The 24,870-nt window shown below is 43.3% G+C and overlaps 2 protein-coding genes and 1 long non-coding RNA gene across 6 annotated transcripts in view; 2 read left to right on the forward strand and 1 right to left on the reverse strand.

Annotated features, from left to right (window-relative positions):
* The window catches only part of RHOXF2 (Rhox homeobox family member 2), a 57,245-nt gene extending 55,381 nt beyond the window's left edge, over nucleotides 1-1,864 (forward strand). For all 4 annotated transcript variants that reach the window (XM_074029895.1, XM_045384445.3, XM_074029896.1 and 1 more), the window contains one exon: nucleotides 1,288-1,864. In XM_074029895.1, the coding sequence (XP_073885996.1) occupies nucleotides 1,288-1,617 (330 nt within the window). In that variant the 3' untranslated portion in view covers nucleotides 1,618-1,864. The remainder of the gene's footprint in view (nucleotides 1-1,287) is intronic.
* LOC102141965 (putative uncharacterized protein CXorf42) overlaps nucleotides 1-24,870 on the reverse strand; it is a 103,415-nt gene that overhangs the window by 20,871 nt on the left and 57,674 nt on the right. The gene's annotated exons all lie outside the window — the stretch shown is intronic.
* LOC141409447 (uncharacterized) lies at nucleotides 10,527-20,346 on the forward strand. The gene is made up of 2 exons (XR_012430275.1): nucleotides 10,527-10,630; nucleotides 19,775-20,346. It is a non-coding gene; the product is annotated as an uncharacterized lncRNA (long non-coding RNA).

Genomic DNA, 24,870 nt, shown 5'->3' on the forward strand with positions numbered 1-24,870 from the left:
TCATGAGGGAGAAGGTCTCCGAACAGTAAGATGGGAGAAAGAAATGGGGCATCAAACAGGGAGAGGAGTCCCTTTGTCCCGTAAAATTTGCAGTTTGGGAACTTCTAGAAGGATCAAAATACAATGGAAATGTCATTAACTAGAAGCTTGGGGGATAGTGTTGTTTAATGGACAGGTTTTATTTTTTGGTCTTTTAACAGTAGGCAGGTGTTTAGGGAATAGTGTTTGTTGATACCTCTTCCACATTACTACTGAACATGTTCAGAGATGCCTATTTGGACACTCCCGCTTTGGGGATGCTGATGAGATTGGGATCTTCTGTTTGAGTAGTGAGGCTAGATGGCTGATGGTGTCCCATGGAGCTGGGCAACCAAGTCTTTCCCACATCCTGGGACTGGGGAGAACCAAGTGAGCTGACCTTGTCCTTAGCCTGGGAAGAGTTGGAGGGAGGGATAAGTTGGAGCATGCAGAATTAGCAATGCTTCCTTTCTCTCGAACTCTCAACTGGGCAAAGCTTTTTGAGAATTTTTGTGAATTTGGACAACATTTGTGTCCTCCTTTCACAAAACTTCAAGCTGAAGTGTGAAGACAGTGTCTAGGGCTTCAGATACCCTCATTTCCCAGCAAGACAATCCATAAACTCCCTGAGCCCCCTGTAACGAGACTTGCCTTGCAATATACCATCTTTTTAATTCTCAAGGAGTTTCGGAAAATGAATGACCCATTAGAGGTTCTTGAAGGAAAGAAAACTTGTTTTAAAATACAGTGTACTCTTACTGATTTTTTACTTTACACTGAGGATGGGCTTTTCAAAATGGGGGCCTCATCCTCTTGGTATGACTTTAAAAGGCACCCTCCCCATTTTTTCCAAGCTCAGCTTCCCCCACGACCAGGGTGACAGTGGCCTAGTAAGTAGTAGTTGGTGGGCAGCTGGATAGCTGATGGTCTGGTATCTGCAAGCAGACATGCCACACATAGCAATACCAGGAGGGATCGAGTTCCACTCATCAGCTACACCTGCACCCAAGCGTGGAAAATGTAATATTACAGATGAAAGGACAGAGACAAAGAAATAAGCCAAGCCAGAGCATATGTAGCACATACTTGGAGCTCACTATGGAAAGGTGTGGTGTTCACCTTTCTAAGATATTTTAGTAGTCAGGAAGTAGCTTGCCTTGATGCACCGGAAAAGGTTAAGGGCAGAGAGAGTTGCTTGTTGTGTGTTTTCCCGTGATGAAATTAAATGCTCAATATACTAAACCTGTTTCTTTTTTCCTCTGATTGAAGATTTGGTTTGAGAATAGAAGAGCCAAGTGGAGGAGACATCAGAGGGCATTAATGGCGAGAAACATGCCGCCCCTCATGGTCGTGGGCCAGCCTGTCATGGTAACTGCAGTTGAGGCCATAATGGCACCCTTGTCCATCAGCAGGATGAGAGATGGTTACTTCTGGGGCTACAGCCATCCCAGCACCCTGTGTTTCTCCATGTCACCCTTTCCTCCTCCGTCCTTGCCCCTTCCAACTGTGTTTCTTCCACCTATGCCTCCCTCTGACGAGGCCCAATTTGGCCGGTTCCCTTTTGTTATCATGCATTCTTTCACATTCCCCAATGTGTAAGGGATACCCTCTGTGCTACTTTTTGCCAGAGTGTGTTTGAGCCAGATTCGTAGTTTGCGTAGCACCCCATCAAGAGTAGTTCATCAAATGTCTATTAAATGTTTTAAAGAAAAGTAGATTATTGACCCATTTTTAGGGCACTTTTAAAAATGTTTCTATAAATATGTGAAGGGTATGTACATTTGTTTTGTGTGTCACATGGGGTCAGTAAGTTCTGAATAAAAATTGTTAAGAAATGCCGTTCAAACCGAATGTCACGGACTCTCCTCTCATGCAGTAATCTTGAGTCACCATCTGGGGGTTGTGCATGCCACAGAAGTTTCCCATGTGCCCATGGCAGGCTTACACTGACCCACACATTCTCTTCCACCCCCACCCCCAACATCCCATACTCATCTCCTCTCTGCCCCATTGATACCAGATACATGTGCAAGATGGGGTGGTGTGAGTCCCTAATGAGAGAATAGTGTATTTCAAGGCACTGCCAGGGTGGAAAACAGCAAAACCAAAATGGTATCGGGAAGGAAGCTAGCCCACTCTTAAAAATTCATTAAGTTTTTTCTTGCTATGGAAGACTTCTTTAAAGTAATTTTCTTTTAAAAATGTAAATGTAAATAATGCCATGAAATTATACACTGATTTAATGGCTACAATGGCAAATTTTTATATGGTTTACCACAACAAGAGAAAAGGAAAAATATACCAAAAAGTTTTTAAAATGTGATTATGAACATTGTGGTGATCCTGTGAAGTGATTGCAATGCCCGCAGATAAGGAGTCATGGTTACAACAATGTTTTCTCTGCAAATTATTTGATGGCCACTTTCACAATGCTTAGGTTTTCAGCCTGACGGAAAATTCCATTTTCTTGGGTGAGCATGAACTTTCTGTCAAGCTGTCTGCTGCTATTCATTCCCCACTTCTCTCTTTACAATTGTGGGTGTCAAGCTTCAGCCACACAATTGCATTTGATGTGAGGGTTTTGCAAGGAGAAGGAGGTTTCTTCGTACCCCTGAAGTCACAAGCCTTGGTGGGAATAGGGAAAGTCCATGAATTCACTATGCATTTATGCATGCCCTTGGGCCAAGTGGATTCTTTTTTCTTCTCCAATTGAGATTTTCCCTTTCTTTCTTTCTTTTTTTTTTTTTTGCTATTGTTCTCATTGTATTGTGCTTTGTATAATTATTTACAGTAAGTCCCGCATGTCAGTGTACATTCAGTCGGGAAATTGTTTCCATTTGGTACATTTTGTTCCAGTCTGTCTATTCCTGCTCATTATTTTGTTTTTCTACATTCAGTCTAAAATATTTGGTAGCCTAGAGGTACTCAGAAATAGGCAAAGAAAGGTAAAAGAGGAGGAGGGGAGATTGAAGTCATACTTCCATTATCCCTCCTCGTGGTTATCATATTCATAACATTTTTACACCATCAAAAGACATTTTTAGCCATATATGTTTCCTTTATATAGAAAATGAGATCTCCTGTACTCAGTTGGCATTTGTTTTCATGTATCTGATAAGTACCTCGTAGAATTATAGGTCAAGACATTGTCTGGCTCTGGTAACCTAGATTTTGAATTTCAAAGCAGAGTTCTTGTACCTTATGAAATTCAAATTCATAGAATTATAGGTAGGATGCCGTTTCACTTAAAATCACATAAAATGAATAGAAACTGACCTTGAACAACACATTGTCTAGGTAGCATACACTGGGACTAGTTCAAGGGGCTGGGTAGAAAACAAGTTAACAGTTTTTTTTTTTTGATGGGGAATATTACTGGAGACAGTACCCTTAAAACTTTCATTCCCTTTTTATTAGCAGCTAACATCTTATATGCCTTTACTATGTGACAGGCAATAAAATAATTTCCTTGGATGATTTTGTTTGATGCTCAAATGAATCCTAATAGTGAGGTTCTAAAGAAGAGGAAACTTGTCCATGGTCCAAAGCTAATCAGAGGAACAGGATGTGAAACCAAGTTTGTCTGGCTCCAGAGCCCATGCTTTGTCAAGTTTAATTCAGCAGTGGTGCACTGGGATGCCACAGTTAGGGCAATCTGGCTTTCAATCCCAGATGTGCCACTTCCCAGCTGTTTCCCCCTGGGCATTTTACTTAAGCTCTATAGTTTCATTATTATTCTTTACAAGATGATAATATATCAGAATTGATGAAAGTAATAAATAACATATGTAAGTGGCCTTCCACAACGCCCAGTCACAGAGTAAGCACACAGAAACGTTTTCTACTATTATTCTATATTATCTTCTATCATCACATTATTATAACCTGTTGTCCCACCTTTCCTATGTGGTATAACAGAAAGAGACCTGATTAAAAATAAGGTGGTCTGGGTTCTTGCTGCAGCTCTACCCTGTCTTTGTTTCCTTGAATGAGTTGCTTAACCTACTATATCTCTGCTGTCTCATGTGTTAGGTCATTCTTGTTTTGCTATAAAGAAATGCCTGAGGCTGAGTAATTTATAAAGAAAAGAGGTTTAGTTGCCTCACAGTTCTGCAGGCTTAACAGGAAGTGTGGTGCTGGCATCTGCTTCTGGTGAGGACCTCAGGAAGCTTACAGTCATGGTGGAAGACAGACTGGGAGCAGGCATCTCACGTCATGAGAACAGGAGCAAGAGAGTGGGTGTGGGAGGTGCCACACACTTTTAAACAACCAGATCTTGTGGTAACTCGCTCACTATTGCAAGGACAGCATCAAGCCATGAGGGTTCCACCCCCAGGACCCAAACACCTCCCAACAGGTCTCACCTCCAACACTGGGGAAAATAAGGATTACATTTCAACATGAGATTTGGGCAGAGACAAATATCCCAACTTTATCATCTCACCTATAGAATCATGAGAGTAATAGTCTGACTCATGTATTTGGAGCAGGTTTAGTGGTAAAAGTTTATCAGGCATAGTTCAAAAAATCAGAAAAAATAGGAATGAATGCCTTATGAAAAAAATCATTTCACACATTGTTTTCTAGAGTGTAGAGAGTACCATTCATGTTTATATGCGTGCTCAACCCCATTTTCCCAGATCAACGATTCCTGTTTGTCCTTTCTTAACAGAGAAAAGGAATCAAATGAAGTGAATAATACAGAGTGGAATTTTGTAAAGTGAGCAGAGTGGATATCTATAAAGGCTTTTCCATGTTTTGGCTATGATAATGATTTATGTGGCTGTCTATATAAAAAGGGTGTATCATTTAAACATGCCCTGAAATAGTTAATGATGAAATTTTGTGATGTCTCGATGTGCTTCCAAATAATCCCAGGTTGGGTGCAGGGATGTTGGAGAAATCAGCAAGGCTATTGATGAAACAAGACTGGATATTCATAATTGTTGAATGTGGGTGGTGGCTATATGAGTGTTCATCTTATGTTTCTTTTTATATATTTTTGACATTTCCTATAATTTTTTTTTTTTAAATAGTAAGGGTGGAAAACCTGGATGCTAACAGGGCCAGGAAGGTAACATAAATGAGGAAAACAAGCAGAGTGGGGACTGATAAACTGGGAAAGGATATGTCTCCCCAAAGGGAATGGCCACTACTCTGCTTCAGCCTAATATTTCTGGTCAGGACTTTGGGGTCCAGATCTGGCAGATTTTCCAGTTTGTAAAGATTGTCCATAAATAAGTGTTTACATGAAACCTTCTAGTCTTTAAATCTGAGCAATCAATTCAAATATGTTTTATTTCAAAGTACACTGGTCATCCAAAACAGATCTGCAGACCAGATAGAGGATGCAGCTTACACTTTGCAACCTATGCTTGAGAAGGTAACTTTAGGCAAATTCAAAACCCTGAGGCAATAGAATATGATTGAAAGCACCTCTAAAGCCAGCAATCGTAGGATGCCATCATTCCACCTTATTTATTTCTCATTATAAGTACTGTTCTCATGTGATAAAAGAAAAATTTCAGCCAAATTAAATTTAAAGGAGTTTAATTGAGCAATGGACGATTCGCAAATCGGGCAGCCCCCAGAATGACAGCAGATTCACAGAGACTCCAGTGCAGCCATGTGGTGGAAGATGTGTAGACAAAAAAGGGAAACTACATACAGAAATCGGGAGTGAGATAGAGAATGGCTGGATTGGTTACAGCTCGACGTTTGCCTTATTTGACATTTTCATTTTACCAATAATTTTAAAAACTGTCTTTATTTCCCAAAGATTACTTAAGGCACATGAACTAAAAGGCATTATACTTTTTACTTTTCTGACAAAATATGTTATTTAAGCTTTTTTGTTTTTAAACCAATTAGTTAAAGCTCTTTTGTATATAAACATCACACACATAATACATATAAATACACAGACAGAAGTTAAAGGACACATTTTCCAAGCCAGGAATTGAACCCTGAACCCAGGCTGCCATTGTGAAGAGAGAGCATGGCCATGTGGTTACAAGGTCAAGTTCCCAAGGATATAGAAGAAAAGAGGGAAACCTTATCCATTTTTTTTTTTTCAGGGACCTGCAGCAAAGCTTATAACTGATCAGTTTGCTTGGCTGTCTTGAACAAGCGGGCTTACGGGTGTCTTAAGCCTATGTTCTATCTTAAGGTGCCCCTCATTAATGACAGAAAGTACGGAAAGACACACAAAGCATACCAAATTTGCTACAGCTTAAGACTAGCCTTACAAGTCCTTTTTTCCGATTAATTTAAACTTTACAGGAGACAATTAGTGATTTTTACCATCCATTCAACCGGTTTGCACAGAGAGAGAGTGAGGCCAGAAGTCTGACTGGTAAGAAATTCTTACCTGTTTGCCAGCATGCCAGGCTTCTGTGTTCCCTTTCCCTGAGTGGCCCTAGTGACCCAGCTCGCTGCATCACAGCCCTGGGGGCCAAGCCACAACACAAAGGAAAATTATCTTTTTTTTTTTTTTTTTTTTTTGAGACGGAGTCTCGCTCTGTCACCCGGGCTGGAGTGCAGTGGCCGGATCTCAGCTCACTGCAAGCTCCGCCTCCCGGGTTCACGCCATTCTCCTGCCTCAGACTCCCGAGTAGCTGGGACTACAGGCGCCCACCACCTCGCCCGGCTAGCTTTTTGTATTTTTTTTTTTTAGTAGAGACGGGGTTTCACCGTGTTAGCCAGGATGGTCTCGATCTCCTGACCTTGTGATCTGCCCGTCTCAGCCTCCCAAAGTGCTGGGATTACAGGCTTGAGCCACCGCGCCCGGCTTCCGGAAAATTATCTTTTTCTGTTTTGGCCAGAGTAAAATATGTGTGACAAAACTTAGACATTAGCTACTCTGCTTAGCACCCAGTATTAAACTGGATGGCTTAAATTTGTCCTTAGATGGGTCCTGTCATCTTTAATCCAACTTCTGACTAGGAATTTCAACACGTGGTCCCTGGGCAAGATGGTCACCCCGAGTAACAGAAAAGATAATAAAGGGAAAGGAGAGAGAGAAAAGCATTGCCTGTGGCAGGGTGGGGAAGGTGAAGAGCTCAAGGAGACCAGAGAAAGACTCACCCATTCACTGCAGTGACACTGAAAATGAAAAGTTCAGGTGACCACTTGTCAGTAGTGAAGGGATCTTTTCCAGCAGTTCCATCAGCTGTCAAGATTCCCCTTTGGGGGAGGAAAAAGCTCCCATCTCCCATGGTCCCGCACATGCCTAATCCTGTCACCCACAGCTGTCAGCAAAAAGTGTTAAGACAGATTAATCCAAAGAGAATAGCACTTAACATTCCATAGTGCCAAACCCATCCTTAGCCAAAAGGGATTTTACCAAGAGCCCTCATTTTTCAATGTATTTTAATGTGTTGTTCATCTGGAACGTTCCACCGTAAGTTCAAGTGATTCTCCTGCCTCAGCTTCCCGAGTAGCTGGGACTACAGGTGCGTGCCACCACACCCAGCTAATTTTTTTTTTATTTTTAGTAGTGATGGGGTTTCACTGTGTTTAGCCAAATGGTCTCGATCTCCTGACCTCATGATTCACCTGCCTTGACCTCCCAAAGTGCTGGGATTACAGGCGTGAGCCACCGCATCCAGCCTGTTGTTCTCTTATTTTCTCCCAAACATACAGAAACTCTCTCTCTGTTCTGAGCCAACTAAAGCTGGGGGTGGAGTGACATAGGTATTAATACCCCTGTGGCCGCCACCACAATGACTGTGCTGGGTCAGACCTGAAGCCACCCAGCACTGGGTGTCACCCAAGGCCTGTTGTAACCACTCCCTGGCTACTGCCTGTTTGCTTAAGGCCCTGGGCGCTACAATGAGCAGGTGGCAAAGCCAGCCAGGCCTGTGTCCTCCCCTTCAGGTCAGTGAGTTCCCCCAGGCCCCAGGTGGGTCTAGAAGTATCATCCAGGAGTCAGGGACTACAGTCAAAAACCTTGTAAGTCTACCTGGTGTTCTATTGTATTACGGCTGAACTGGCACTCAAACCACAAGACCTAGTCCTTCCTGCTTTTCCCTCCCCTTTCCAAAGGCAGAGGAGCCTCACTCCATAGCCACTGCAACCCCTGGCCACAAGGAGTTCTGAAAGACTACCACCAATGTTCCGTTAAGGCCCAAGATCTCTTAAGTTAGCTTGTGGCAAATGCTGCGTGGCCTGCGACTCACCCTTCAGGGCACTGGGCTCCCTTCTGGCCTGGGACAGGTCCAGAAATGCTGTCAAGGCCTGGAATCTGGAACTTCAAGAACCTTCTTGGTGCTCTAGCCCCTGTGGCAGTGTTGGTACCTGAAGAGGCAAGTCTCAGAGGCTCATGATGGCCCTCAACGAACGATGGAAATGTTCGGCAAGAATTGTCACACTCATGGCTTGGGGAAACTGCCCCCATTCAACTTTTGAAACTACCAAATGCATCAGTGAATATTTTCTTGAGCAATTTCTAGCATTTAAGAGATTTTTTGTTTTTTCCAGTTTGTTGTACTAATAGGAAGAGATGTGTTTTGTGTTATATGTTGATAGTGGGGGATGGCTCTCAGGTCAGGCTAGACTCTTACCTGTGGCAATTTGAAATACCTTTTTATTTGCTCAGGCAGTGATAATAAATTTGTAGGTCAATGGATCCAAAGGAGTATTTGCAAAAATGGAAAAGAAGAAAGAAAAAGCGGGATGACCCTAATAGCCTTTCTGCAGAGCTCATGTTTGTGAGTGCAGTGAGGGAACTATGCTGCGATTCTGTCAATGGTGGCATGTAGAAAAGCAGCCTGACAAAATGGGGCACTGAGTGTTGACATCCTGTTGCCCACCATTTTCAAAGGCAGGCAATGCCAATTTGGGGGAGATGAAATATTGACGTTTGGGTGAATTGCCTTTCCCTTCCCTGGGTTTACATAGCATTCACTCAATGCAGTTCTGAAGGCAAAAGGACCACTCTCACTCAGCAAACAAGGGAAAAGGCATGATGTTCTCATTTATTGCCAAACATTTCAGCATGAATATCTCCAAAAAATTTTAATAGACGTTTCCTCCCTCTGTATTGTAACGATAATAAGGGCTGTTTTATGAAACCAACACTGAGAATGGGGACCTAATGTTGGCCCATAGCACATTTAGCCCACTTTTGGCATTACTTATGTTTATGAACCTTTGACCACAGCCACATTGCAATTGCCTCTAAACAAGCACTATTAACAGTAGGCTTAAAATTTAGACTATGTATTCATGAGGGAGAAGGTCTCCGAACAGTAAGATGGGAGAAAGAAATGGGGCATCAAACAGGGAGAGGAGTCCCTTTGTCCCGTAAAATTTGCAGTTTGGGAACTTCTAGAAGGATCAAAATACAATGGAAATGTCATTAACTAGAAGCTTGGGGGATAGTGTTGTTTAATGGACAGGTTTTATTTTTTGGTCTTTTAACAGTAGGCAGGTGTTTAGGGAATAGTGTTTGTTGATACCTCTTCCACATTACTACTGAACATGTTCAGAGATGCCTATTTGGACACTCCCGCTTTGGGGATGCTGATGAGATTGGGATCTTCTGTTTGAGTAGTGAGGCTAGATGGCTGATGGTGTCCCATGGAGCTGGGCAACCAAGTCTTTCCCACATCCTGGGACTGGGGAGAACCAAGTGAGCTGACCTTGTCCTTAGCCTGGGAAGAGTTGGAGGGAGGGATAAGTTGGAGCATGCAGAATTAGCAATGCTTCCTTTCTCTCGAACTCTCAACTGGGCAAAGCTTTTTGAGAATTTTTGTGAATTTGGACAACATTTGTGTCCTCCTTTCACAAAACTTCAAGCTGAAGTGTGAAGACAGTGTCTAGGGCTTCAGATACCCTCATTTCCCAGCAAGACAATCCATAAACTCCCTGAGCCCCCTGTAACGAGACTTGCCTTGCAATATACCATCTTTTTAATTCTCAAGGAGTTTCGGAAAATGAATGACCCATTAGAGGTTCTTGAAGGAAAGAAAACTTGTTTTAAAATACAGTGTACTCTTACTGATTTTTTACTTTACACTGAGGATGGGCTTTTCAAAATGGGGGCCTCATCCTCTTGGTATGACTTTAAAAGGCACCCTCCCCATTTTTTCCAAGCTCAGCTTCCCCCACGACCAGGGTGACAGTGGCCTAGTAAGTAGTAGTTGGTGGGCAGCTGGATAGCTGATGGTCTGGTATCTGCAAGCAGACATGCCACACATAGCAATACCAGGAGGGATCGAGTTCCACTCATCAGCTACACCTGCACCCAAGCGTGGAAAATGTAATATTACAGATGAAAGGACAGAGACAAAGAAATAAGCCAAGCCAGAGCATATGTAGCACATACTTGGAGCTCACTATGGAAAGGTGTGGTGTTCACCTTTCTAAGATATTTTAGTAGTCAGGAAGTAGCTTGCCTTGATGCACCGGAAAAGGTTAAGGGCAGAGAGAGTTGCTTGTTGTGTGTTTTCCCGTGATGAAATTAAATGCTCAATATACTAAACCTGTTTCTTTTTTCCTCTGATTGAAGATTTGGTTTGAGAATAGAAGAGCCAAGTGGAGGAGACATCAGAGGGCATTAATGGCGAGAAACATGCCGCCCCTCATGGTCGTGGGCCAGCCTGTCATGGTAACTGCAGTTGAGGCCATAATGGCACCCTTGTCCATCAGCAGGATGAGAGATGGTTACTTCTGGGGCTACAGCCATCCCAGCACCCTGTGTTTCTCCATGTCACCCTTTCCTCCTCCGTCCTTGCCCCTTCCAACTGTGTTTCTTCCACCTATGCCTCCCTCTGACGAGGCCCAATTTGGCCGGTTCCCTTTTGTTATCATGCATTCTTTCACATTCCCCAATGTGTAAGGGATACCCTCTGTGCTACTTTTTGCCAGAGTGTGTTTGAGCCAGATTCGTAGTTTGCGTAGCACCCCATCAAGAGTAGTTCATCAAATGTCTATTAAATGTTTTAAAGAAAAGTAGATTATTGACCCATTTTTAGGGCACTTTTAAAAATGTTTCTATAAATATGTGAAGGGTATGTACATTTGTTTTGTGTGTCACATGGGGTCAGTAAGTTCTGAATAAAAATTGTTAAGAAATGCCGTTCAAACCGAATGTCACGGACTCTCCTCTCATGCAGTAATCTTGAGTCACCATCTGGGGGTTGTGCATGCCACAGAAGTTTCCCATGTGCCCATGGCAGGCTTACACTGACCCACACATTCTCTTCCACCCCCACCCCCAACATCCCATACTCATCTCCTCTCTGCCCCATTGATACCAGATACATGTGCAAGATGGGGTGGTGTGAGTCCCTAATGAGAGAATAGTGTATTTCAAGGCACTGCCAGGGTGGAAAACAGCAAAACCAAAATGGTATCGGGAAGGAAGCTAGCCCACTCTTAAAAATTCATTAAGTTTTTTCTTGCTATGGAAGACTTCTTTAAAGTAATTTTCTTTTAAAAATGTAAATGTAAATAATGCCATGAAATTATACACTGATTTAATGGCTACAATGGCAAATTTTTATATGGTTTACCACAACAAGAGAAAAGGAAAAATATACCAAAAAGTTTTTAAAATGTGATTATGAACATTGTGGTGATCCTGTGAAGTGATTGCAATGCCCGCAGATAAGGAGTCATGGTTACAACAATGTTTTCTCTGCAAATTATTTGATGGCCACTTTCACAATGCTTAGGTTTTCAGCCTGACGGAAAATTCCATTTTCTTGGGTGAGCATGAACTTTCTGTCAAGCTGTCTGCTGCTATTCATTCCCCACTTCTCTCTTTACAATTGTGGGTGTCAAGCTTCAGCCACACAATTGCATTTGATGTGAGGGTTTTGCAAGGAGAAGGAGGTTTCTTCGTACCCCTGAAGTCACAAGCCTTGGTGGGAATAGGGAAAGTCCATGAATTCACTATGCATTTATGCATGCCCTTGGGCCAAGTGGATTCTTTTTTCTTCTCCAATTGAGATTTTCCCTTTCTTTCTTTCTTTTTTTTTTTTTTGCTATTGTTCTCATTGTATTGTGCTTTGTATAATTATTTACAGTAAGTCCCGCATGTCAGTGTACATTCAGTCGGGAAATTGTTTCCATTTGGTACATTTTGTTCCAGTCTGTCTATTCCTGCTCATTATTTTGTTTTTCTACATTCAGTCTAAAATATTTGGTAGCCTAGAGGTACTCAGAAATAGGCAAAGAAAGGTAAAAGAGGAGGAGGGGAGATTGAAGTCATACTTCCATTATCCCTCCTCGTGGTTATCATATTCATAACATTTTTACACCATCAAAAGACATTTTTAGCCATATATGTTTCCTTTATATAGAAAATGAGATCTCCTGTACTCAGTTGGCATTTGTTTTCATGTATCTGATAAGTACCTCGTAGAATTATAGGTCAAGACATTGTCTGGCTCTGGTAACCTAGATTTTGAATTTCAAAGCAGAGTTCTTGTACCTTATGAAATTCAAATTCATAGAATTATAGGTAGGATGCCGTTTCACTTAAAATCACATAAAATGAATAGAAACTGACCTTGAACAACACATTGTCTAGGTAGCATACACTGGGACTAGTTCAAGGGGCTGGGTAGAAAACAAGTTAACAGTTTTTTTTTTTTGATGGGGAATATTACTGGAGACAGTACCCTTAAAACTTTCATTCCCTTTTTATTAGCAGCTAACATCTTATATGCCTTTACTATGTGACAGGCAATAAAATAATTTCCTTGGATGATTTTGTTTGATGCTCAAATGAATCCTAATAGTGAGGTTCTAAAGAAGAGGAAACTTGTCCATGGTCCAAAGCTAATCAGAGGAACAGGATGTGAAACCAAGTTTGTCTGGCTCCAGAGCCCATGCTTTGTCAAGTTTAATTCAGCAGTGGTGCACTGGGATGCCACAGTTAGGGCAATCTGGCTTTCAATCCCAGATGTGCCACTTCCCAGCTGTTTCCCCCTGGGCATTTTACTTAAGCTCTATAGTTTCATTATTATTCTTTACAAGATGATAATATATCAGAATTGATGAAAGTAATAAATAACATATGTAAGTGGCCTTCCACAACGCCCAGTCACAGAGTAAGCACACAGAAACGTTTTCTACTATTATTCTATATTATCTTCTATCATCACATTATTATAACCTGTTGTCCCACCTTTCCTATGTGGTATAACAGAAAGAGACCTGATTAAAAATAAGGTGGTCTGGGTTCTTGCTGCAGCTCTACCCTGTCTTTGTTTCCTTGAATGAGTTGCTTAACCTACTATATCTCTGCTGTCTCATGTGTTAGGTCATTCTTGTTTTGCTATAAAGAAATGCCTGAGGCTGAGTAATTTATAAAGAAAAGAGGTTTAGTTGCCTCACAGTTCTGCAGGCTTAACAGGAAGTGTGGTGCTGGCATCTGCTTCTGGTGAGGAGCTCAGGAAGCTTACAGTCATGGTGGAAGACAGACTGGGAGCAGGCATCTCACGTCATGAGAACAGGAGCAAGAGAGTGGGTGTGGGAGGTGCCACACACTTTTAAACAACCAGATCTTGTGGTAACTCGCTCACTATTGCAAGGACAGCATCAAGCCATGAGGGTTCCACCCCCAGGACCCAAACACCTCCCAACAGGTCTCACCTCCAACACTGGGGAAAATAAGGATTACATTTCAACATGAGATTTGGGCAGAGACAAATATCCCAACTTTATCATCTCACCTATAGAATCATGAGAGTAATAGTCTGACTCATGTATTTGGAGCAGGTTTAGTGGTAAAAGTTTATCAGGCATAGTTCAAAAAATCAGAAAAAATAGGAATGAATGCCTTATGAAAAAAATCATTTCACACATTGTTTTCTAGAGTGTAGAGAGTACCATTCATGTTTATATGCGTGCTCAACCCCATTTTCCCAGATCAACGATTCCTGTTTGTCCTTTCTTAACAGAGAAAAGGAATCAAATGAAGTGAATAATACAGAGTGGAATTTTGTAAAGTGAGCAGAGTGGATATCTATAAAGGCTTTTCCATGTTTTGGCTATGATAATGATTTATGTGGCTGTCTATATAAAAAGGGTGTATCATTTAAACATGCCCTGAAATAGTTAATGATGAAATTTTGTGATGTCTCGATGTGCTTCCAAATAATCCCAGGTTGGGTGCAGGGATGTTGGAGAAATCAGCAAGGCTATTGATGAAACAAGACTGGATATTCATAATTGTTGAATGTGGGTGGTGGCTATATGAGTGTTCATCTTATGTTTCTTTTTATATATTTTTGACATTTCCTATAATTTTTTTTTTTTAAATAGTAAGGGTGGAAAACCTGGATGCTAACAGGGCCAGGAAGGTAACATAAATGAGGAAAACAAGCAGAGTGGGGACTGATAAACTGGGAAAGGATATGTCTCCCCAAAGGGAATGGCCACTACTCTGCTTCAGCCTAATATTTCTGGTCAGGACTTTGGGGTCCAGATCTGGCAGATTTTCCAGTTTGTAAAGATTGTCCATAAATAAGTGTTTACATGAAACCTTCTAGTCTTTAAATCTGAGCAATCAATTCAAATATGTTTTATTTCAAAGTACACTGGTCATCCAAAACAGATCTGCAGACCAGATAGAGGATGCAGCTTACACTTTGCAACCTATGCTTGAGAAGGTAACTTTAGGCAAATTCAAAACCCTGAGGCAATAGAATATGATTGAAAGCACCTCTAAAGCCAGCAATCGTAGGATGCCATCATTCCACCTTATTTATTTCTCATTATAAGTACTGTTCTCATGTGATAAAAGAAAAATTTCAGCCAAATTAAATTTAAAGGAGTTTAATTGAGCAATGGACGATTCGCAAATCGGGCAGCCCCCAGAATGACAGCAGATTCACAGAGACTCCAGTGCAGCCATGTGGTGGAAGATGTGTAGACAAAAAAGGGAAACTACATACAGAAATCGGGAGTGAGATAGAGAATGGCTGGATTGGTTACAGCTCGACGTTTGCCTTATTTGACATTTTCATTTTACCAATAATTTTAAAAACTGTCTTTATTTCCCAAAGATTACTTAAGGCACATGAACTAAAAGGCATTATACTTTTTACTTTTCTGACAAAATATGTTATTTAAGCTTTTTTGTTTTTAAACCAATTAGTTAAAGCTCTTTTGTATATAAACATCACACACATAATACATATAAATACACAGACAGAAGTTAAAGGACACATTTTCCAAGCCAGGAATTGAACCCTGAACCCAGGCTGCCATTGTGAAGAGAGAGCATGGCCATGTGGTTACAAGGTCAAGTTCCCAAGGATATAGAAGAAAAGAGGGAAACCTTATCCATTTTTTTTTTTTCAGGGACCTGCAGCAAAGCTTATAACTGATCAGTTTGCTTGGCTGTCTTGAACAAGCGGGCTTACGGGTGTCTTAAGCCTATGTTCTATCTTAAGGTGCCCCTCATTAATGACAGAAAGTACGGAAAGACACACAAAGCATACCAAATTTGCTACAGCTTAAGACTAGCCTTACAAGTCCTTTTTTCCGATTAATTTAAACTTTACAGGAGACAATTAGTGATTTTTACCATCCATTCAACCGGTTTGCACAGAGAGAGAGTGAGGCCAGAAGTCTGACTGGTAAGAAATTCTTACCTGTTTGCCAGCATGCCAGGCTTCTGTGTTCCCTTTCCCTGAGTGGCCCTAGTGACCCAGCTCGCTGCATCACAGCCCTGGGGGCCAAGCCACAACACAAAGGAAAATTATCTTTTTTTTTTTTTTTTTTTTTTGAGACGGAGTCTCGCTCTGTCACCCGGGCTGGAGTGCAGTGGCCGGATCTCAGCTCACTGCAAGCTCCGCCTCCCGGGTTCACGCCATTCTCCTGCCTCAGACTCCCGAGTAGCTGGGACTACAGGCGCCCACCACCTCGCCCGGCTAGCTTTTTGTATTTTTTTTTTTTAGTAGAGACGGGGTTTCACCGTGTTAGCCAGGATGGTCTCGATCTCCTGACCTTGTGATCTGCCCGTCTCAGCCTCCCAAAGTGCTGGGATTACAGGCTTGAGCCACCGCGCCCGGCTTCCGGAAAATTATCTTTTTCTGTTTTGGCCAGAGTAAAATATGTGTGACAAAACTTAGACATTAGCTACTCTGCTTAGCACCCAGTATTAAACTGGATGGCTTAAATTTGTCCTTAGATGGGTCCTGTCATCTTTAATCCAACTTCTGACTAGGAATTTCAACACGTGGTCCCTGGGCAAGATGGTCACCCCGAGTAACAGAAAAGATAATAAAGGGAAAGGAGAGAGAGAAAAGCATTGCCTGTGGCAGGGTGGGGAAGGTGAAGAGCTCAAGGAGACCAGAGAAAGACTCACCCATTCACTGCAGTGACACTGAAAATGAAAAGTTCAGGTGACCACTTGTCAGTAGTGAAGGGATCTTTTCCAGCAGTTCCATCAGCTGTCAAGATTCCCCTTTGGGGGAGGAAAAAGCTCCCATCTCCCATGGTCCCGCACATGCCTAATCCTGTCACCCACAGCTGTCAGCAAAAAGTGTTAAGACAGATTAATCCAAAGAGAATAGCACTTAACATTCCATAGTGCCAAACCCATCCTTAGCCAAAAGGGATTTTACCAAGAGCCCTCATTTTTCAATGTATTTTAATGTGTTGTTCATCTGGAACGTTCCACCGTAAGTTCAAGTGATTCTCCTGCCTCAGCTTCCCGAGTAGCTGGGACTACAGGTGCGTGCCACCACACCCAGCTAATTTTTTTTTTATTTTTAGTAGTGATGGGGTTTCACTGTGTTTAGCCAAATGGTCTCGATCTCCTGACCTCATGATTCACCTGCCTTGACCTCCCAAAGTGCTGGGATTACAGGCGTGAGCCACCGCATCCAGCCTGTTGTTCTCTTATTTTCTCCCAAACATACAGAAACTCTCTCTCTGTTCTGAGCCAACTAAAGCTGGGGGTGGAGTGACATAGGTATTAATACCCCTGTGGCCGCCACCACAATGACTGTGCTGGGTCAGACCTGAAGCCACCCAGCACTGGGTGTCACCCAAGGCCTGTTGTAACCACTCCCTGGCTACTGCCTGTTTGCTTAAGGCCCTGGGCGCTACAATGAGCAGGTGGCAAAGCCAGCCAGGCCTGTGTCCTCCCCTTCAGGTCAGTGAGTTCCCCCAGGCCCCAGGTGGGTCTAGAAGTATCATCCAGGAGTCAGGGACTACAGTCAAAAACCTTGTAAGTCTACCTGGTGTTCTATTGTATTACGGCTGAACTGGCACTCAAACCACAAGACCTAGTCCTTCCTGCTTTTCCCTCCCCTTTCCAAAGGCAGAGGAGCCTCACTCCATAGCCACTGCAACCCCTGGCCACAAGGAGTTCTGAAAGACTACCACCAATGTTCCGTTAAGGCCCAAGATCTCTTAAGTTAGCTTGTGGCAAATGCTGCGTGGCCTGCGACTCACCCTTCAGGGCACTGGGCTCCCTTCTGGCCTGGGACAGGTCCAGAAATGCTGTCAAGGCCTGGAATCTGGAACTTCAAGAACCTTCTTGGTGCTCTAGCCCCTGTGGCAGTGTTGGTACCTGAAGAGGCAAGTCTCAGAGGCTCATGATGGCCCTCAACGAACGATGGAAATGTTCGGCAAGAATTGTCACACTCATGGCTTGGGGAAACTGCCCCCATTCAACTTTTGAAACTACCAAATGCATCAGTGAATATTTTCTTGAGCAATTTCTAGCATTTAAGAGATTTTTTGTTTTTTCCAGTTTGTTGTACTAATAGGAAGAGATGTGTTTTGTGTTATATGTTGATAGTGGGGGATGGCTCTCAGGTCAGGCTAGACTCTTACCTGTGGCAATTTGAAATACCTTTTTATTTGCTCAGGCAGTGATAATAAATTTGTAGGTCAATGGATCCAAAGGAGTATTTGCAAAAATGGAAAAGAAGAAAGAAAAAGCGGGATGACCCTAATAGCCTTTCTGCAGAGCTCATGTTTGTGAGTGCAGTGAGGGAACTATGCTGCGATTCTGTCAATGGTGGCATGTAGAAAAGCAGCCTGACAAAATGGGGCACTGAGTGTTGACATCCTGTTGCCCACCATTTTCAAAGGCAGGCAATGCCAATTTGGGGGAGATGAAATATTGACGTTTGGGTGAATTGCCTTTCCCTTCCCTGGGTTTACATAGCATTCACTCAATGCAGTTCTGAAGGCAAAAGGACCACTCTCACTCAGCAAACAAGGGAAAAGGCATGATGTTCTCATTTATTGCCAAACATTTCAGCATGAATATCTCCAAAAAATTTTAATAGACGTTTCCTCCCTCTGTATTGTAACGATAATAAGGGCTGTTTTATGAAACCAACACTGAGAATGGGGACCTAATGTTGGCCCATAGCACATTTAGCCCACTTTTGGCATTACTTATGTTTATGAACCTTTGACCACAGCCACATTGCAATTGCCTCTAAACAAGCACTATTACAGTAGGCTTAAAATTTAGACTATGTATTCATGAGGGAGAAGGTCTCCGAACAGTAAGATGGGAGAAAGAAATGGGGCATCAAACAGGGAGAGGAGTCCCTTTGTCCCGTAAAATTTGCAGTTTGGGAACTTCTAGAAGGATCAAAATACAATGGAAATGTCATTAACTAGAAGCTTGGGGGATAGTGTTGTTTAATGGACAGGTTTTATTTTTTGGTCTTTTAACAGTAGGCAGGTGTTTAGGGAATAGTGTTTGTTGATACCTCTTCCACATTACTACTGAACATGTTCAGAGATGCCTATTTGGACACTCCCGCTTTGGGGATGCTGATGAGATTGGGATCTTCTGTTTGAGTAGTGAGGCTAGATGGCTGATGGTGTCCCATGGAGCTGGGCAACCAAGTCTTTCCCACATCCTGGGACTGGGGAGAACCAAGTGAGCTGACCTTGTCCTTAGCCTGGGAAGAGTTGGAGGGAGGGATAAGTTGGAGCATGCAGAATTAGCAATGCTTCCTTTCTCTCGAACTCTCAACTGGGCAAAGCTTTTTGAGAATTTTTGTGAATTTGGACAACATTTGTGTCCTCCTTTCACAAAACTTCAAGCTGAAGTGTGAAGACAGTGTCTAGGGCTTCAGATACCCTCATTTCCCAGCAAGACAATCCATAAACTCCCTGAGCCCCCTGTAACGAGACTTGCCTTGCAATATACCATCTTTTTAATTCTCAAGGAGTTTCGGAAAATGAATGACCCATTAGAGGTTCTTGAAGGAAAGAAAACTTGTTTTAAAATACAGTGTACTCTTACTGATTTTTTACTTTACACTGAAGATGGGCTTTTCAAAATGGGGGCCTCATCCTCTTGGTATGACTTTAAAAGGCACCCTCCCCATTTTTTCCAAGCTCAGCTTCCCCCACGACCAGGGTGACAGTGGCCTAGTAAGTAGTAGTTGGTGGGCAGCTGGATAGCTGATGGTCTGGTATCTGCAAGCAGACATGCCACACATAGCAATACCAGGAGGGATCGAGTTCCACTCATCAGCTACACCTGCACCCAAGCGTGGAAAATGTAATATTACAGATGAAAGGACAGAGACAAAGAAATAAGCCAAGCCAGAGCATATGTAGCACATACTTGGAGCTCACTATGGAAAGGTGTGGTGTTCACCTTTCTAAGATATTTTAGTAGTCAGGAAGTAGCTTGCCTTGATGCACCGGAAAAGGTTAAGGGCAGAGAGAGTTGCTTGTTGTGTGTTTTCCCGTGATGAAATTAAATGCTCAATATACTAAACCTGTTTCTTTTTTCCTCTGATTGAAGATTTGGTTTGAGAATAGAAGAGCCAAGTGGAGGAGACATCAGAGGGCATTAATGGCGAGAAACATGCCGCCCCTCATGGTCGTGGGCCAGCCTGTCATGGTAACTGCAGTTGAGGCCATAATGGCACCCTTGTCCATCAGCAGGATGAGAGATGGTTACTTCTGGGGCTACAGCCATCCCAGCACCCTGTGTTTCTCCATGTCACCCTTTCCTCCTCCGTCCTTGCCCCTTCCAACTGTGTTATTTCCACCTATGCCTCCCCCTGGCCGGGCCCAATTTGGCCGGTTCCCTTTTGTTATCGGGCATTCTTTCACATTCCCCAATGTGTAAGGGATACCCTCTGTGCTACTTTTTGCCAGAGTGTGTTTGAGCCAGATTCGTAGTTTGCGTAGCACCCCATCAAGAGTAGTTCATCAAATGTCTATTAAATGTTTTAAAGAAAAGTAGATTATTGACCCATTTTTAGGGCACTTTAAAAAATGTTTCTATAAATATGTGAAGGGTATGTACATTTGTTTTGTGTGTCACATGGGGTCAGTAAGTTCTGAATAAAAATTGTTAAGAAATGCCGTTCAAACCGAATGTCACGGACTCTCCTCTCATGCAGTAATCTTGAGTCACCATCTGGGGGTTGTGCATGTCACAGAAGTTTCCCATGTGCCTATGGCAGGCTTACACTGACCCACACATTCTCTTCCACCCCTACCCCCAACATCCCATACTCATCTCCTCTCTGCCCCATTGATACCAGATACGTGTGCAAGATGGGGTGGTGTGAGTCCCTAATGAGAGAATAGTGTGTTTTAAGGCACTGCCAGGGTGGAAAACAGCAAAACCAAAATGGTATCGGGAAGGAAGCCAGCCCACTCCTAAAAATTCATTAAGTTTTTTCTTGCTATGGAAGACTTCTTTAAAGTAATTTTCTTTTAAAAATGTAAATGGCTGGGCGCGGTGGCTCAAGCCTGTAATCCCAGCACTTTGGGATGCCGAGACGGGCGGATCACGAGGTCAGGAGATCAAGACCATCCTGGCTAACACGATGAAACCCCGTCTCTACTAAAAAATACAAAACACTAGCCAGGCGAGGTGGCGGGCGCCTGTAGTCCCAGCTACTTGGGAGGCTGAGGCAGGAGAATGGCATAAACCCAAGAGGCGGAGCTTGCAGTGAGCTGAGATCAGGCCACTGCACTCCAGCCTGGGTGACAGAGCGAAACTCCGTCTCAAAAAAAAAAAAAAGAAAAAGAAAAAAAGTAAATGTAAATAATGCCATGAAATTATACACTGATTTAATGGCTACAATGGCAAATTTTTATATGGTTTACCAGAACAAAAGAAAAGAAAAAATATACCAAAAAGTTTTAAAAAAGTGATTATGAACATTATGGTGATCCGGTGAAGTGATTGCAATGCCTGCCGATAAGGAGTCACGGTTACAACAATGTTTTCTCTGCAAATTATTTGATGGCCACTTTCACAATGCTTATGTTTTCAGCCTGACGGAAAATTCCATTTTCTTGGGTGAGCATGAACTTTCTGTCAGGCTTTCTGCTGCTATTCATTCCCCACTTCTCTCTTTACAATTGTGGGTGTCAAGCTTCAGCCACACAATTGCATTTGATGTGAGGGTTTTGCAAGGAGAAGGAGGTTTCTTCGTACCCCTGAAGTCACAAGCCTTGGTGGGAATAGGGAAAGTCCATGAATTCACTATGCATTTATGCATGCCCTTGGGCCAAGTGGATTCTTTTTTCTTCTCCAATTGAGATTCTCCTTTTCTTTCTTTCTTTCTTTTTTTTTTGCTATTATTCTCATTGTATTGTGCTTTGTATAATTATTTACAGTAAGTCCCACATGTCAGTGTACATTCAGTCGGGAAATAGTTTCCATTTGGTACATTTTGTTCCAGTTTGTCTATTCCTGCTCATTATTTTGTTTTTTCTACATTCAGACTGAAACATTTGGTAGCCTAGAGGTACTCAGAAATAGGCAAAGAAAGGTAAAAGGGGAGGAGGGGAGATTGAAATCATACTTCCATTATCCCTCCCCGTGGTTATCAGATTCATAACACGTGGTCCCTGGGCAAGATTATCACCCCAAGTAACAGAAAAGATAAGAAAGGGAAAGGAGAGAGAGAAAAGCATTGCCTGTGGCAGGGTGGGGAAGGTGAAGAGCTCAAGGAGGCCAGAGAAGGAATCACCCATTCACTGCAGTGACACTGAAAATGAAAAGTTCAGGTGACCACTTGTCAGTAGTGAAGGGATCTTTTCCAGCAGTTCCATCAGCTGTCAAGATTCCCCTTTGGGGGAGGAAAAAGCTCCCATCTCCCATGGTCCCGCACATGCCTAATCCTGTCACCCATAGCCGTCAGCAAAAAGTGTAAGACAGATTAATCCAAAGAGAATAGCACTTAACATTCCATAGTGCCAAACCCGTCCTTAGCCAAAAGGGATTTTACCAAGAGCCCTCATTTTTCAATGTATTTCAATGTGTTGTTGGTCATTTGGAACGTTCCACTGTAAGTTCAAGTGATTCTCCTGCCTCAGCTTCCCAAGTAGCTGGGACTACAGGTGCGTGCCACCACACCCAGCTAATTTTTTGTATTTTTAGTAGTGATGGGGTTTCACTGTGTTTAGCCAGATGGTCTCGATCTCCTGACCTTGTGATTCACCTGCCTCGACCTCCCAAAGTGCTGGGATTACAGGCGTGAGCCACCGCACCTAGCCTCTTGTTCTCTTATTTTCTTCCAAACATATGGAAACTCTCTCTGTTCTGAGCCAACTAAAGCTGGGGGTGGAGTGACATAGGTATTAATACCCCTGTGGCCGCTACCAATATGACTGTGCTGGGTCAGTCCTGAAGCCACCCAGCACTGGGTGTCACCCAAGGCCTGCTGTAACCACTCCCTGGCTACTGCCTGTTTGCTTAAGGCCCTGGGCGCTACAATGAGCAGGTGGCAAAGCCAGCCAGGCCTGTGTCCTTCCCTCCAGGTCAGTGAGTTCCCCTAGGCCCCAGGTGGGTCTAGAAGTATCATCCAGGAGTCAGGGACTAGAGTCAAAGAAATATAAGTCTACCTGGTGTTCTATTGTATTGCAGCTGACCTGGCACTCAAACCACAAGACCTAGTCCTTCCTGCTTTTCCCTCCCCTTTCCAAAGGCAGAGGCGCCTCACTCCATAGCCACTGCCACCCCTGACCACAAGGAGTACTGAAAGAGTACCACCGATGTTCCGTTAAGGCCCAAGATCTCTTAAGTTAGCTTGTGGTGAAAGCTGTGTGGCCTGGGACTCACCCTTCAGGGCATTGGGCTCCCCTCTGGCCTGGGACAGGTCCAGAAATGCTGTCAAGTCCTGGAATCTAGAACCCTAAGAACCTGCTTGGTGCTCTAGCCCCTGTGGCGGTGTTGGTACCTGAAGCCAGCAAGTCTCAGAGGCTCATGATGGCCCTCAACATGGTGCCTGTCTATTGCTGCTAGGTATTCAGGGTTCAAGGGCTCTTCAGTTAGCAGGTGATGAATTCTGGCAGGATGGGGTCCTTTCCTTCAAGGTAGTGGGTTCCCTTCTGGCCCAGGGTTTGTCTAGAAATGTCATCTGGGAGCTAGGGCTGTAACAGGGGCCTGATGACTCTGACTGGAGCCCTATCTTGCTGTGACTGAGTTGGTATCCAAGATGCAAGACAAAGTCCTCTCAACTCTTCCCTCTCCTCTCCTCAAGCAGAAGGAAGGGTCTCTTTTAGAGCCACATGCTGTGCATCCTGGGGTTAGGGGAAAAGTGATGCCAGTGCTCCCTTGGCTGTCCCAGCTAGTGTCTCAGCACGTTGTGTCCTGCCCTACCCCTACCCCTGCCAAGTCCACTGTGTCTGGACCTAGTTCAGCCCTAGGACTCACCTAAGAGTTGAAGTCCTTATGACCTAGGCTGCCTTTCAAGTTTAGTTAGAGACTGAGAGCACTTTGGCCCTTCACGGTGAGGTTTGCAGGTACTCAAGTTCAGACTGCTGGGATCAGTAATTCCCCTCTGGCTAGGGCTGGTTTAAATGCTCCTTCTGTGAGTGGGCATCAACTGAGTTTGGTCTGGTTTTCCTTTCTGCTGTAACAGGACATTGCTGAGATCAATGCTTCACAATTGAACTGTGAAGCAAAAGAACTGTGTTCTCCCTTCCCCAGTGTCCAGAGACACTCTCCACAGCACGTCATGGCTGCGAGGGTCAGGGAGGGGTACCGTTGGTGATTCAGGATTGTTTTTTCTATCTCTTCAGTGCCTCTTTCAGTGATACGAAATTAAAACCAGGTACTGTAAGTGCTCACCTGATTTTTGGATTTGATGAAGGTGTTTTTTTCTGTGTAGGTAGTTGTTAACTTGGTGTCCTTGCACAGAGTCGCAGGAGGACGATCAGTGGAGCTTTCTATTCTGCCATCTTGCTCTGCCTCCTTTCCTAGCCACATTTTCCCCTGCTTCCCGCTTCGCCCCTGGGTGCTGAGCACATGAGTCTTCAGAACACACCAAGCTCATTCCCACCTTGGGGCCTTTGCACTGGCTGTTCTCTCTGCCTGGAATGCTCTTCCTACAGGTTTTTGCATGGCTGCCTCCTTTATTGCATTCATGATTCTGCTCAAATGCCCTCCCTAAGCACCTGAGCTAAGATCCCCAACCCCACAGTGCCTCTACTTTTTTGTTTGGTTATTGGCTCTCTTGTTTAATCTCTGTCTTCCTACAAGAGGGCAGGATTCAGAATTTAAACAGTGCCCTGACACATAATGAGAGCTCAGTCATCTTCTGTTAAAGATAAAAATGAAGCCACAGTTTAGGTATACCCGAAGGCCAACCACTCATAACCATGCAACCAAAATTTAATTCATCCCGATTTCCCCAAACACCATCTCTAATCATAAATACCAAACATAACCTTTACATCTTTGTCAGCATGATTCAGTGAAATTAAACCAATCAGCTATAGGCAAATCAGTTTAAACAACTCTGTTTACCTTAAAAAGAATGTTAATGTAAAACAGCCAACCACAAAAAAAATCAAAATATTCTCCTTTATGCTTTATAAAGTGTGCTATGACTGCCATAAAGTGAGCTTTCTACCACTTTGTTTGAAGTC

Source organism: Macaca fascicularis, chromosome X (assembly GCF_037993035.2).
Source record: "Macaca fascicularis isolate 582-1 chromosome X, T2T-MFA8v1.1".
Lineage (NCBI taxonomy): Eukaryota > Metazoa > Chordata > Mammalia > Primates > Cercopithecidae > Macaca > Macaca fascicularis.